This window comes from Pangasianodon hypophthalmus, chromosome 30, assembly GCF_027358585.1.
Source record: "Pangasianodon hypophthalmus isolate fPanHyp1 chromosome 30, fPanHyp1.pri, whole genome shotgun sequence".
Classification (NCBI taxonomy): Eukaryota; Metazoa; Chordata; class Actinopteri; order Siluriformes; family Pangasiidae; genus Pangasianodon; species Pangasianodon hypophthalmus.
Genome location: NC_069739.1, coordinates 6147878 through 6164431, shown reverse-complemented (window position 1 = coordinate 6164431; position 16554 = coordinate 6147878). Strand labels below are relative to the sequence as shown.

General features: G+C 39.3%; 1 protein-coding gene across 1 annotated transcript; it reads left to right on the top strand.

Annotated features, from left to right (window-relative positions):
- Positions 1 to 936: 936 nt before the first annotated feature.
- Positions 937 to 16282, top strand: LOC113529079 (cilia- and flagella-associated protein 57-like). Its single transcript, XM_053231637.1, is given in 27 exon segments — positions 937 to 1096; positions 1555 to 1877; positions 4314 to 4593; positions 4723 to 4850; positions 5107 to 5259; positions 5444 to 5583; positions 5966 to 6131; positions 6591 to 6701; positions 7002 to 7217; positions 7592 to 7765; positions 7984 to 8145; positions 8280 to 8435; positions 8683 to 8776; positions 9005 to 9174; positions 9648 to 9800; positions 10308 to 10367; positions 10453 to 10560; positions 11180 to 11311; positions 11499 to 11591; positions 12180 to 12353; positions 12708 to 12929; positions 13315 to 13506; positions 13891 to 13998; positions 14220 to 14351; positions 14455 to 14589; positions 15573 to 15675; positions 16006 to 16282. Coding segments are annotated over 27 exon segments (4233 nt in total). The 3' UTR covers positions 16194 to 16282.
- The last annotated feature ends 272 nt before the right edge of the window (positions 16283 to 16554 follow it).

The following is a 16554-nucleotide window of genomic DNA, read 5'->3' as shown; positions in this document are numbered from 1 at the left end:
TTCCGCCCAGTGACTTTGGACGCAGCTGGAGTGTTCAATGGAATCGACTCTTGGAATCGATTCCCAGCACTTGGACTCGGACTCGACTCCAAAATTTCTAGATTTAAACATTATACAAGGACTTGGAAAAGCATTAGGCAGGGAGAGTCACATCCTCAGCTTCCAGGCATCTGAGTGCTTCCCAGCTGTCCTGTGGGCCCTAAACTGCTAAAGAATGAAGGATGATTTTTTTTTTTTTTTTTAAATAAGGCTTAGGTTGTCAGATGTGCTTTCACAACCTCAGGACTGAATCACAGTAGTAGACCTGCTCAAAGCTTATTTTCACACTTTCATCGCTCCAAAAAAATTATGCTGTCTAAGATTTCATCTCATTTATAGAAGAATTTTTCCTTCTAGAGGAAAATTCCATGAAGAATGTTAAGCAGTATAAAAAAAAAAAAAAACACACACTTTAAAAAAATAATATGACTGATCTCGTGCCACAATTAAAGAGAAGATAGAGAGACAATGAAATAATTGTGGCGAGAGATCAGGGGCAGGATTAAAAGAAAAAAATGAGAAAACTCCACCTAATGAGATCATTGTTTTAGAAATGTATAAAAGCACGAGCCACGACACTGTAAATAATATGATCTAGACATCTTGGCTTTGTTGGTTTTCAATAAAGTCTGATTTTTGGCATCTAAAACTCTTTGACTTTGAAAAGTTATGTTTCTTTTATTCTGGACTGAGAAAATTTCCCACAACATATTCATGTCATTCATAACTCGCACTAACCCAGTGAGTCTGTATAATAGTGGTATTTATTGCAAATACAGTGTCATCTGTCTCTTCATTGTTGACATTGTTGAAAAAGGTGATTCTCAATGCGCCTGACTTTTATCAGTTACTTACATAACTAATGTTTTCTTTTTCACATTTCAGAGTGCTTTTACAATGGCTCAGAAAGTTAAAGTGGAACCTCACCACGTTTTTGGTTTGCGTCAGGAAGCGAGAAACAACCTGCTTTTTTCAGATGAGCAAACCATCATTTTCCCAAGTGGAAACAATTGTGTGCGCTACAACGTCCATCAGCGATGGACCAAGTTCATTCCAGGTAAGTCCTCTGAGAGATTCACTTCCTGTATGACCTTTTTAAAACAACCTAAGCATTCAACCAATACACTGACAGGTAAATAGATACTACACAGATACATTTTTTCGTCCCCAAAGTACAGTGTATATTTACTCTCAAAAGCACAGGAGTGTTGTTAATGTACAATTATATACAGTTGCATTCAAAACATTGTGTTTTTGCAGCCTTTGGATTTTTTCAGTACAAAACATTCAGACCCCTTGCTGCCCTGCACATTTTCCCTGACATAAACCATGGGCAATGCCGTACCCAACTGTACCCAAAGGAAATAACTGGTCAGAAATGAAATTTCAGCAATTTTCCCCCTTTACTCAATCACCAAATGTCTGGTGTCTACAGGAGCCACAAGTTAACGAGTCAGATATTACATGGTAAATACACCCAAGGTGTACTTCTCACACCTAAATGTTACCCCACAGGTGCGATGCCATACCAGCAGGGGCCACAGGGCATACAGGCGCTGGCTATTAGCCCCGATCGGCGCTACCTGGCTGTGTCGGAGTGCGGAGAACAGGGTACCATCACCGTCTATGACCTACAGAGCGAGCAGTGCTCCAAGAAGCAGGTACTGACAGGCGGCAGCATCGGCGTCCGTGAGTTCATCTGCATGGCTTTTTCTGCTGACTCCAAGTACCTGCTCGGCCAGTCTGGAGGACCCGAATGGACCCTCTTCTACTGGAAGTGGGAGAAGAATGAGGTCATTGCCACGGTGAAGACCACAAAGATTGGCTTTGTCAGTCAGGTAAAAACTCTGAATGTCTTGTAGTTATAGGTGAAGGTAAGTCGACTATGTAATACTGAAGATGTTTCTCCACCTAAAACATGCATAATTTAACCATTAAGTTTATACAAGTCTTCAGTGGTGGTCCATGCATTAACCTGCTGATATTATTTTGAAAACAAGTAGATGTGTGCTTTTAATAATTTCCAGAACACTTATTTTGATGCAAATATCAAACTGCATCATGTAGCTAAAGCAGAGACTGAAGCCACATGTATTATTTAATTATACATTGGCAATGATGGTGATAATTTCAAGCTAGTCCTCCCGGGTACAGTTACATACATCAGCCCCGTCTAACTGGCAAAGGAGGAGGCGTCGCAGTCATTTATAATGATAATCTAGCCGTCACACAAAAACCTAGTCATAAATTCAACGCATTTGAAGTTCTTCAATACGTAGTATTGAATACATACGTAGCCACTAAAAATAAGTCTACCCAGGTGATTCCAGTAATTATTATTTACAGACCCCCAGGGCCATATTCTGAATTCCTGTGTGAATTTGCGGATTTCATCTCTAACCTGGTTGTTTCTTTAGACAAGGCATTAATTGTTGGAGACTTTAATATTCATTTTGATAATCCAGATGACCCTCTGAGAACAGCAGTTGTGTCCATTCTAGATTCTGTAGGGGTTAATCAGAATGTAATAGGACCCACCCATAGTGGTGGTCACACTCTTGATTTAATACTAACATTCGGATTAAATATAGAAAATATAGTCTCATGTCCACAGTCTGAAGCTATCTCAGATCATTACCTCATCTCATTTAAAATGTGTATTAATCATAATATATGCACCTTGCCACGTCACCGTGTCAAACGTACGTTCACGTCAACAACTGCACAGAGTTTTATCAGTAATCTCCCAGATTTATCAACCATGATTGGATCACCGTCTGATCCCGAAGAACTTGACCAGGCAACTGAATGTTTAGAATCAACGTTCTGCAACTCACTAGATAAGGTAGCTCCACTTAAAAGAAAAATAATTAGGGAGAAAAAGCTAGCACCCTGGTATAGCGATCACACACGAACTTTAAAACAGACCACTCGAAAACTAGAACGTAAATGGCGTCAAACTAACTTGGTAGTATTTCAAATAGCATGGAAGGAGAGCCTATTGAGCTATAAGAAAGCTCTTAGTGCTGCTAGATCAATGTATCTCTCCACCCTAATTGAAGATAACAGAAATAATCCTAGATTCTTATTTAATACTGTAGCAAAATTAACTAGGAATAAGACCACAATAGAAACACGCACACAATCATTATATAGCAGCGATGACTTCATGAATTTTTTCAATGGTAAAATTGAAAATATCAGGCTAGAAATTCAGACTATTAATTTAAAACCGGACAGTTCTATAACTAACCCTGTAGATGATAATATGATAATATTAGATAAACAACTACAACGCTTTAGTCCCCTTGAAGAGACTGAACTAATTTCACTAATTTCATCATCAAAATCATCAACCTGTATGCTAGATCCTTTACCTACTTGTTTCCTCAAACAGATAATTCCTGAAACAATCAAACCTCTTTTAAAGATAATCAATTCTTCCCTTAGCATTGGCTATGTACCTAAATCTTTTAAATTAGCAGTTATCAAGCCCCTGATTAAAAAACCTGACCTCAATCCCTGTCAACTGTCCAACTACAGGCCAATATCAAACCTCCCCTTTATTTCCAAGGTCCTTGAAAAGGTTGTAGCACAGCAGCTATGCTCATACTTACATAGGAATAACATTCATGAAATGTATCAGTCAGGATTTAGGCCTCATCATAGCACAGAGACAGCACTGGTAAAAGTTGTAAATGACTTACTACTGGCCTCTGATCAGGGTTGTGTCTCCTTGCTGGTGCTGCTTGACCTTAGTGCAGCTTTTGATACCATTGATCATGCTATTCTCCTCAATAGACTAGAAAATGTAGTAGGCATTAAGGGAACAGCCCTTTCCTGGCTCAGGTCTTATTTGACTGATCGTTATCAGTTTGTAAACGTAAATGGTGACTTCTCTTCTCATGCTAAGGTAAAGTTTGGTGTTCCGCAAGGCTCTGTTTTAGGCCCACTGCTCTTTTCTTTATATATGCTACCTCTGGGCAAAATTATTCGTAAGCATGGTATTAGCTTCCACTGTTACGCTGATGACACACAGTTGTATGTTTCAGCAAAGCCAGATGACAGACACCAGCTTAATAAAGTTGAGGAATGTGTAAAAGACATTAGAAACTTATTTTTGTGAATCCATTTATTTCTGTAAAGCTGCTTTGTGACAGTGTCCATTGTTAAAAGCGCTATACAAATAAAATTGAATTGAATTGAATTGAATAATTTCTCTAATCTATAATATCCTGTGGTGTATAATGAGTCTTGTCTTTTCTCAATCCCAGGTCAGCTTTAATCCGAAGGACAACAGACAGATATGTGTGAGCGGAAATTACGTCTTCAAGCTTTTCAAATTGGAGAAAAAATTCCTGAATCAGACCAGCTCATTTAAGATGGACCTAGAAAACTTCATGTCCCATGCATGGATCTCTGAAGACTGCATCGTCACAGGGACAGAAACAGGAAAACTGCTAATATTGAAGGCTGGACGCTGGCACAAACTGAGGAGGCCTTCTGAAAGGTAGCAATAGAGAGAGATGCAGAGAACCTCTCCAACATCTTCATGTTCTATTTTAACATTATAATGCTTGTATCATTCCACAATATAATTTTTATTGGATTTTTCCAGATCCTCCGTGTTCCACGTTCTCTCCCTCGACAAGCGAATGGTGGAGATGGACCCTTCGTTTACAGCTGCACTGCCACGTATTACTGCAGTCATGCAGTACTCTAAAGGCTTTGCCTGTGCATCCGGGCCGGGGCTAGTTTGTCTTTATGAGAAAACAGGGGAGTACAGCTACAAGAAGACCATGGAAATAAGAGTGAGTGCATTCATAGTTAACATTTGGCAGAAGTTTTTATACAAGGCAACTTACAAAGTGAGGTAGCTGAGCATGTATATGGTTAAGGATCTTGCTGAAGAATCTACCTGTGGCTCTCTGGCAGTGCTGGAGTTTGAACTAACACAACAGGATTGTGCTGGTTTTGGATCACTATACTGATACTCTGTACATGTATAGATTGCAACTGAGCATGAATGTAATTAATCACTAAGAACTGTGTCCTTCTGCTCTGAAGATTCCTCAGGACCCGTGCAGCATTCAGCCAAGTAAGTCGGAGCAGCAGGAGATCACAACAATGTGCCTGAGTCCATCAGAGGAGACGCTGGCCATAAGCACACGCCAAGGCCAAATCTACCACGTCAGCCTCGCCTCGACCGAGATTAGCCAGGTAACAGAGCAACAAAGGGTGTGCTGAGTATACAGTAATAAAAATATCCATTTACACCATGTTATTCTAGTATAAAAAGGACCCCCCCCCCCCCCCCCCCCCCCCCCCCCCAAAAAAAAACCCTGTGTTGTCCATTCTGCTGTAATGAAGTTCACTGTACAGGCTCCATTGCTTATTTTTCCAGAGTCAGCAGGCCAGCTTCAAGTTCCTGTTTCACTCTGTTCACTCGGGGAGCATCACCGGTCTGTCCACCTGCTCATCCAAACCCCTCTTCGCCACCTGCTCAAAGGACAAATCTGTGCGCATCTGGAACTACAAGACCAAGTAGGAACTGTCAATAGTTTATTTCACATAGCACCTTTCTCAAGCTCAAGGTCACCAACGATGATTACAAGCACTAGCCATAAAAGGAAAATAAGTTCCCTAGGAATAAATTCTCAGTGTTTTATAGAAAATAATATTTTTATTATATCATCATCTGGCTAGAAAAACTCAATCTCAGTTTGAGGCTGTCTCTAGAAACTGTAGAAGATATCATATATTTTGACCAGGCACTGTGTAACTGGTACTCCGTGTGCCTCCATGTGCCAAAACCATCACAGCATTATCAGACATGGCTACCAAAATGTCCGTAGTGCTGATTTCCTGTGACAGCTTTCTGACTGTATGGACATATCTGTATGGACATGTTTTTTTTTTTCCGCAGTTCTCTGGAGCTGCATAAGGAGTTCCCTGAAGAGCCGAGGTGCATCTCATTGCACCCAAATGGCCTCTCCGTCCTGGTGGGCTTCTCTGATAAAGTCTGCCTCATGAATCTGTTGGTTGATGAATTCCGCACTGTTCAGGAGCTCGACATACGCAACTGCAATGAGGTGGGTACTCACTAACCTGCCTCATAACATTTTCTATGCAAGTGCACAACACTGAGACAGAGCAACAAATGGCATTGGATTGAGATTTTGTGATTCTATGTAAGTTGAGTATAAAGTAGTAATGTGATGAATCCAAAAGGCTCATCCTAGTAAAAGCAATAGACGATTCCTACAGTGCAGGTTGTCTATTGTCTTCGCTTTCTTCACCTATTCAGCTGCAATTGGTGTTAAAAAAAATGGAAGAAAAGACTTAATTAACAATTAATTACCTCAAATAAAATCTCATAATATGATAAGAAATTAAAACATGCATAGAGAACAGTACTCATATAATCATTATTAGATGTTCCTTATCTGAATGAACAGAAGGACACACAATTAACACAAAATGTACTTTTTGTACTTGTAACAGTACTTTTTAAAATAAATTAAACGTGTGTTCAATTTACATGTCCACAGTGTGTGTTCAACCATGATGGCAACGTGTTCGCTGCTGTCAGAGACAACCTGATAAACATCTGCAACATCAGAACAGGAGAAAAAATGGACCTGAATGACCACATTAACAAGGTCAGTACATTTCACTACCACAGGGCATGTTTGCAGAAGGTGTGTTCTTGAGTTCATATGGAAATGTGGGTGTGTCACTAAATCCTGTTATACAAGAGAAATATTATATTCATAAGGCATTTTCATAAGTCATATTCCTAAAAAAGTGTCTATAATAAATTTATAAGGGCAGCAAAATGTAGTTTCCTCTTTATCTCGAATCAGATGAGGCTACAGGAATTAAAAAACACATATATAGTCACACATATAATAATTAAGATTATTAATAAATATTCATGATACCCTGTTCGGACCCTTCAGGTGCAGTCGGTGAAGTGGAGCGAAGATGACCGTCGTCTGGTGTCATGTGGGACGGACGGCACCGTATACGAGTGGAACGCTCTGACCGGCGCCTGTGAGTCTTCTAAGAGCGTGGAGAAATCATGTACCTACACGGATGCGATGTTCTTGCCCAGCACTGGGAGTGTGCTCGCTTTAGGCAACGATTTCACACTCAATGAGTTCCAAGATGGACAGGCAAGTTCAAAAAACACATCATATGAATAGTCTCTGAGAAAGGTGGATTACAATTAAATTACAATTAAAAGTTACAATTACAGCAGCTCTGTCTCACACTGCAAAACACATAATGAACAAATTCTTCAATCCACACACTCAAACTTGTTTTAAAGCCATGCTTCATGTTATTCTGTACAAAATATGGCTTTAAAACAAGTTTGAGTGTGTGCCTTCTTCTGCCCTCTAGCAGGTGCTGCAGTTTGTACAAAATAGTATAGATGCTAAATTTTTGCATTAAACAAATACTGAAACCAGCTGGTACCTAAAGTGATTCATTCTCTATGTGTGTGGACAGAATTGCTTGATTTGTATGTGTTTTTGTTTGCATTTAGATCCTAAGGGAACTGGCTTCAGATGACATGGCCTACACAGCCATCTCCATGACTCATTCCAGCCAAGCAGTCTTTGTTGGAACTGCTGTTGGCACTGTCAGAGTCATGCAGTACCCGTTAGAAGAGGAGATATCCTGGACAGAGTATCAGGGGCATTCTGGTCCCATCACCAAAGTACGTGTGTGTTCTATTGCTGTCATGAGGAGGTGCATTGTAAGAGATAATAACCAGTGAAGCATCCTGATATCAGAAAATAATGGCCAAGGAAGCGAGAAAGAACACAATGAGTCTGTTATTTCCTTGGCTGTGTGTGTCTTCCTGACTGAGAGAGTCATTTAGCTAATGATGGTTATATCTGTTCTTGTTCCTTTTTTCTTTTATTGTGTGCACAGATGGTCATCACACCTGGTGATCAGTATCTGCTGACTGCCTCAGAGGACGGCACCCTCCTCATCTGGATGATCACTGGCCAGGAGGGACGAATGCTGGAGATGGTAAAACAAATAGATTACACTGAGGAGGTCCTCTGTACCAAGGCTTTTCTGAAGAAAAAGGTAAATATGACTGTGCATTGCTGCCTCACAGCTCCAGGGTCCCTGGTTCAGTCCAGAGGCCAAGTATGATCCTAAAGCTTTGCCTTGTTGTCCAGCCTCTGATATTTTTCTGTTAAACTTCTGTCATCATCCAGGACCAGACTATACTAGAGGCTTACGCCCAGATGGAGTTGCTGAAGGAAGAGCAGGAGTGCACGCTAAATCAGAATCACACGGACTATGAGAAGAAGATTAACAAAGTCAGGCAGGATTTCCTCCAGCAGATAGAAGCTCTGAAAGGCGAAATCCAGGTTAGAACTTAAGATCTTCGTTTGATAATTTAGCAGTAAGGCACCATTAATGATAGATAATGATCAGTAGATAATGATCAGTTTATAGGACGATGTAACACATTTTAGACAGCCATATAATTGAATTTCATGAATTGATTTTGTCTCTGATTTGAATGTATTTTTGAGTAACAGATATCAAATGAGTACAGAGTAATATTAGATATTGATGAATAATTCAATAAAAACGCTATATATCTCACTATAGATGCTGAATACTGAGAAGGAGGAACAGAAGGTCTCTCAGGAGAAGGCACTGACTGAGATCATGGAAAAACATGCCAAAGAGCTGAAGGATCAGCGTAAATACATTCACTATATCTATACACTATAACAGGTTTTAAGGTTCAGTGTATCATTGGTTTTAGGCTCTACTGAAATTTTTGCTCTTTTCCTCTACTGAAGTGCATTTGAAAGCTCAGCTGCAGTAGAAGAAGAAGTAGTAGAATTTATTAATAAAACGTAACCCTTTATTCTTCTCAGTTCAAAACAGTATGTGTTTTAAAACGCATGGCTAATTTTGTTCCCAGAACATAACCACGAAGACGAGATGTTTAAAGCGTTCAAGAAACACGATGAGTTGGAGCAGAGAATGCAGGCCATGCAGCAGCACTACGAGGAGAAACTGCGTGAGCACGAGGACAACCGTTTCCGTACCACAATGGACATGAAACGGGCCTATGATGAGAGGCTGCAGGGGGTAAGGAAGTCATGCCGCTGTTCTGCTTTCTGTTAGAATTTTGTTTTCCTCATCTGATCATTATTGTTATCTGTATCTACTTAGCTTAAATTATGTTTTGTTTCGTAATTCATTGTTTGTTTCTTGTTCCCTTAGGGGGGTTCCAGTCTCCCTAATTCCTTTTCCTAGTACTCTTACTAGCTTTTCTTGATATTTTAGTACCCAATTTGACACTATTGCACTAGATAGGGTTCCTACACTAAGAGAAACAGAGACACTGTAACCATTAATACTGAAGGTATAGCTGACATCATTGTACCCCCAAAAGCTTACTATTAGACTCTGATATACTTGATGTATGCGTGGACAAGCTTTGTTTATAAAATCCACTATATGGGGAATAGGGATCCATTTTCAATCAAGCCTAAGGATCTGTACATTCGGAGTGTTTACACTGTACACTGTGCATCTCCTTCTCCGTCTTCACTTTACAGCAACAGGACAAGTTGCAGCAGTCTGAGGAGCAGCTGAAGGAATTGAAGGAGAAACTTGACTCTGAGTTCAAAGATGTCTTCCTCCAATACGATCAGGAGCTCCAGGCAGAGAAGGAGACCAGCATGAAGCTAGAATATGAAAATGATAAGCAGGTGTGTGGTTTGAGATTTGTTCATATTAGCTGTGGAGCAATAAAAATCAAATATTCAAATATTTTGTACATACATAATCAAATAATATGGTAATATATGGTATGTGCCCCACAGCTTCACATTTTCAAAGAGCAATATAATTTAAAACTGATTTGAGGGGCCAAAATAAGTAATGGTGACAAATACATAATGTCATGTAAATATGCATCTGGCTATGATTATTTTGCATTTTGTTTACACTGTCTACACATTTGTCTACACATTTTTAATGTCGTAGTTTACATGTGCTCATGGCCAGCAGTTCTACTTCCCAATTTTTTTTGAAAGGATTAGCAGAGTGAAAGAGCACAAAGTGTTGTTTTTCTATATTTTCCAACTTGCTATGTGTAGAAATGTCTTGCCACATTTTAAAATTCATGTCAACACCACCACTGTCATGCATGATGCGATTTGACACACCTTCACTGTGACTGTGTAATTAATATGTGTACATCTGTTTGTTGTAAGATGATGGTGCTCTGGAAAATAAAAGGAGAGATACAGGACCAGTGCCTTGGGATCAGTCAGGTATTATTATTATTATTATTATTATTATTATTATTATTATTGTTGTTATGAATGAGTAGCTGATCAGAAGATGTTTTTATTTTAGCTCGAGGTTAAGGTACAGGAGATGAACAACAAGTACAAGCAGACCAATGAAGACCTGAAGCAGAAGCTGAAAATACAGGAACAAGAGCTGTGCACAGAGAGGAAGAGGGTTTGTTTCACCACAATATGCTTTTTTTCTTTATGATTAATAATAATTACTTAGATAATTTCTTATAGTTCTTTGTAACGTGCAGCGAGTGATGTATGCAAATGTGTGTTCACAGCAAGGGTCAAATCATAGACAGACAAGGAGCTAAAGTACAATAAGACTTCACAAACATACAATGAAATAAAAGGGTATAAATAGAATAAGTAATCATAGGCTAACATGAAAGAGGTGACCACAATAGGAAAACAAACCAACCACAGGATGGGGCGGGGACAGAACCAAAACGCAGACAAGAGCACATGGTGCTCATTGCTCACTGGGGAAATTAGTGACAATGTCTCATAGAGATGGTTTGTCAAAGTAATACACGCAACCAAAGGCAAATATACAGGACTTGGAATCTAGGAACCGAGTCCTGAAGACAGGAAAATAAGTTTCTTTATTCCAAGTTACCTGCACAACAGTTTCTATTTAATTGCATTTTGTCAATAATTGAATGACTTGCTGTTCCAGTGCCAGGATTCGGCATGTAGTTATTACTCATATTACTGGTGATAGGGATAATAAGCATTACAATTTAACCACTGGTGCCATTTTTTTGTAATGTCTGTTTCCTCAGGTCAGAAACTTGAAGATTCTGGTGCAGAGGATGAAGGCTGACATCCAAAACTGCTCAAGCTTCATCTGTCAGCCGTACCTGCTGAGGGAAAACTTCATCAAACTCCACAAATCCTACATCCATGAAGCAGATGTGAGATTAATACATACATATATATATATATATATATATATACATATATATATATATATATATATATATATATATATATATATATATATATACATGTATATGTATGCATACTCTGACACAAACACACAAAGACACACACACACAGCCCAATATACTTACACCTGACTGAGTGTGATGACTGCACTAGGTGAGATTCAGAGCGAAGGCTGGGGTCATGCAAGAACACACCAGGCAAATGGAGCACCAAATTCAGCAAGCAGCTCACTCCAATATCCTGAAGGTATGATTGATTTCTTAGCAACTTTTTTTGCTTGATTCAGGTTTGTTTTCTTTCTTTTTTTTTTTTTCTTTTTTTTTTTGTGAAAAGCACCTCTGGGATCCAGTGTGTCTGTCACTCACTCAGGTTCTCCATAAGGGTGTGTACTTACTCCACTAGCTTCTCTGTTCATAATTGCTTAAAAGCAGGAAACTGGCATGAATGCACAGCAGTAGGATCTGATGAATGTATGCATGTTTGCTTTTAAATATTGCTTGTATATATAAAGTAAAAAGCCAGACTGACACCCAACACCAATGCACGCTACATTCAGTATGAAAACAACTGTTGACACTTAGTGCATTAGATAGGGTGCCTACACTAAGCTAAGGTACAGTAACCATTAAATACTGAAGGTATAACTGACATTACTGTAACCCCAAAATCCTGCTGTTAGACTCTGATATACTTGATGCATACATGGACCAGCTCTGTTTATAAAATCCACTATATGGGGAATAGGGATCCATTTTCAGTCAAGCCTTAGGATCAGTATGTTTGGAGGGTTTACGCTGTACACTGTGCATTTCCTTCTCCTTCTTCACTTTACAGCAACAAGCCGAGGTGCTGCCGGAGGTGAAGAAGTCTGAGGAGATGCAGAAGGTGATGAAGGAGAATGATGAGGCTGAGCTCAGTGAAACCTGCCTCAAATACAAACAGGAGCTTCAGGTGGAAAAGGAGACCAACAGCAACCTTAAATATGAAATGAAGCTCTTGGAGAAGCAGGTGTGTGGTTTGAGATTAGTTCATATTAGCTGTGGAGCAATATGAAAGAAAAAGGGTATAATAATAACATAATCATATATTGTTTTAATATATGGTATGTGCCCGACAACTTCACATTTTCAAAGAACAGTATAAAAGAACATATGATTATTTTGCATTTTGTATACACCGTTTTCAGTGCAGTAGTTTACATGTGGTCATGGCGAGTATTTCTACTTCACAGTGTTTTAACAGGATTAGCAGACAGTGAGGAGCTAATCTCAGGTTTCAGCAGTTGTTAGCAGTGATGATGTGATTTGACACACCCTCACTGTGTAATTGATATGTGCATGTGTTTGTTGTAAAATGTTGCAGTTCTGGAAAATAAAAGGAGAGATACAGGACCAGAGCCTCGAGATCAGCATGTTAAAGGAGGAAGTGCAGAGACTGCACGACCAACATAGGAAAGCGAAGAAAGGCAAAGATCTGACGCAGAAAAAGGAAGTGCAGGGCCTGCAGGACCAACGTAAGAAAGTGAAGAAAGTCAAGAATCTGATGAAGGAGAAGGAGGACCAAAGCAAGACCATCCATGACCAGGTGATGCTCATAATAATACTACATGTTCTTTTTGCCAAATATTGAGTTATTCTTTGTTGTGTTTCCATAAATAAGGTCTTTATCACATTTCTATTTGCTTTGTTTGTTCATTAAAAAGTAGGCAGTAATGTTTTACAAAAATCTTGTAGCCTATTTTAGGGAATATACCTAAGAATAACACTTTCTTCAGATATTATTATCTATTCTGGTATTACGTTAGAGTATACAGTATATGTTATGCAGCAGTTTGATCACACCCCTAGTGGTCAGTAATTAATTGCTAAAGATCTTTAATATAAATAATGTCGAATAAGCTAACTATTAAGACAGATTGAACTTACACAAAAAAAAAGAAAAGAAAAGGGAGTCTGTTCTGTCCCTGTAGGAAATCCACCTCCAAGACATAGTTGAAATGCATGAGAAGAGCAAAAAACAGAATGAGGAAGATTTGATCAGCATCAACAAACAACTAGATGAACTGATTCAAGAACGAAAAAGACCGATGAGACAAACAGATGAAACCGAAATCGAGCAACTGCAGACTAGGATACAAGAGAAAAAACAGATCTTCGAAAAGGTGAGGAGTTTAATAATATGACATTATGTAGGATTTTATACAGCATCTACACTGACAAACACTAGAAGGCTAGAATTGAGTGACGAGTCAACTACTACTTTTCACTACTCTTACTACTTTCTTTCTTACTTATCTACAAGACTACCTGAATTTCCCTTTGGGGATTAATAAAGTTTATCTTATCTTATCTTATCTTATCTTATCTTATCTTATCTTATCTTATCTTATCTTATCTTATCTTATCTTATCTTATCTTATCTTATCTTATCTTATCTTATCTTATCTTAAAGCCTAACAAATTAATTTAATTTAAAATTAAATTAAAGTTCTGGAATTTTATAGGTGGAAGGGTGTACAAACTTTTGCCTTTTGTTTTTATTTTAGCTCGAGGCTGAGGTGGAGGAGATCGACATCAAGAACAAGGAGACCGTGTATGACCTGAAGCAGAAGCTGAAAATGATGGAAGAAGAGCTGTGTACAGAGAGGCATAGGGTTTGTTTCACCACAATATGCATTGTTTATGATTAATAATAATTGCTTAGACAAAAACACATGGCGCTCATTGCTTATTGGGGAATTAGTGACAATGCCTCACAGAGACTTGTGCCAGGATTTGGCATGCAGTTATTACTCATACACTATTGGTGATATGGATAATAAGCATCCCAACTGAACCACCGTTGCTGTTGTATGTTATGTCTTTGATTCCTCAGGTCAGAAACATGAAAACTTTGGTGGAAAAGATGAAAGCCGACATCCAAAACTGCTCAAGTTTCATCCAGCAGCCGAAGATGCTGAAGGAGAACTTCATCAAACTCCACAAAAGCTACATCCAGGAAGCAGATGTGAGATTAATACACATATAGACATATTTACACACACACTGACACACAAACACACACACAGCCCAGTGTACTTATACCTGATTGAATGTGATGACTGCACTAGGTGAGAGTCGGAGTGAAGGCTGGGGTTGTGCAAGAGCAAACCAGGAAGAAGGAGCACCTGCAGAGGAATCAGAAGAAAAAAAGCCAGGCTACGGAGGCCAAAATTCAGCAAGCAGATTGCTCCAAGATCCTGAAGGTATGATGGATTTCTTATTTCTTAACGTTTCTGACTGATTCAGGGTTTTTTTGGGTTTTTTTTGTGAGAAACCCTTCAGGGATCAAGTGTCCAGTCTGTCACTCACTCAGGTTCTCCATGTGTTCATAATTGCTCGAAAGCAGGAAACTGGCACGAATGCACAGCAGTAGGATCTGAGGAATATATGCATGTTTGCTTTTAAATATTGCTTGAGATGGGCCAAGCCGAGTGATGAATTTACAATATTTAGGAAAAAAAACCCAATTGCTAATAATAATTCTAGGTGCAATGAGGATCTTGAGTTATGCTGGAACACAGTGCCCTACTGGCTGCTTACTGTTGTATTTTATATCTTATAGCTTCTATTTTCTGACTTATGAAATGTGCACAATCATTGCCACTAAGGTCTGGGGGAATTTGTCAATTGTTGGTTTCAAAATGGTACAATTTTAGCATCTTCGGTTACATCAGAGAAAGAAGCAGCTCTGTCTAAAAGAAAAAAGAGCCTAGTTATAATTATTAAAGGATTCTTTCCAAATAAATCAAAATACCTCTAATTTATGCTTACACAATGTTCACACATACTGTTTACAGTTAACTAACAGTTTATTAGGTACACCTGCTAAGTATATACACTTACTAGCCCTTTTATCAGGTAAACCTGGGGCCATGGGGCCAAAATCTGGCAGAGCATATATTGTATTTGGCTAGACAATGAATAGATTGACAACTCAATGTAAACCTCTATCAAGAAAGGTGATATTATTAGTTGTTCTTTTCCCTCTATCCAAGTATTAGCTCTCTCACATGCCATACATTCACCAGCAGAATGATCCCCAGGCAGGGGAAGAGTTTCTGGGTGCAATATCTTGAAAATGAACAACACCTTATGCAATAATAAACAGAATTGGATGCTATATGCTCATAGCTTGATCTGCTCACAGTGTAAATACACTTTGACATGTTTTTGCATATGTGTGTAGGGGAATACCACGCCGGCTGAAGAGCTCAGCCAGGAGAGAGCAAAGAACCACCAATACAGGACAAAGATCATCCTCACTAAGAAGAATGTCCCATATGTCAGCTGTAAGTACCAAAAGAAATACGAATACCTTTTATTATACACTTTTTATCATTGTGGGAAGTAGCTCTGGGGGAAATGCCTGTAGTCATTAAGCATTTGTTAATAAGTTGTGCTAAAAATATATTAAAATATACAAACAGTTAAAACACCTCAGCCTCTTAAACCTTATTAAAAGGATGAAGAGGACAATATCAATTTCAATGTTATTATTTTTATTTGAATTTTATTACAACGTCACGCACAATGCTTTCATTTTCGAATCATCTACTGTGAGGCACAGCATTCTGAACACCTGGTTTAAAAGCATATGTACTTTGTTTTTATTTCTACAGCAGCATCCTCAAGGGATTCACAGCTGAAATCTGTAAGATCGCCCATGACCCTGCCGCAGCTGCCGTACACAAGAACCCAGAGGCTAAAGATAGATATCCAGGATATGGAACAAGGCCAAGCTGCACGTCAGAGTTCATTAGGAAGTTTGAAACTTCCACCCATTAACAACGCTAAGAACACCAGATAATCGCCAGGGAGGTGTCGAATACTTGGATGTAGGATATAGTGTGTGGACGTGTGCATGCCGAGACCTGAAAGCCACTTCTTTTCTGGAATCCGTCTTTGTGCTCCTTGGTCAAGCACGTGAAGGGGGGGTGGGGTTTTGAAGGTGGGGACGCGGTTGGGGGGTTTGGACCCCGAGCTATCAGGAGTGCTCCGCTGAAAGGTGTGAGCTGTAATGACCATCCAGGCTCAAGCCTGTGAGCCAAGGGTGGTTTTAGTCTGTACACTGAGAGCGAATGTAGGGACACATACGCTCCAGCTCTGTGGATACGGACACGCCTGTGTTGGGGGGCTGAGGAATGGAGGGGACGTAGTTAGGAGGTTTG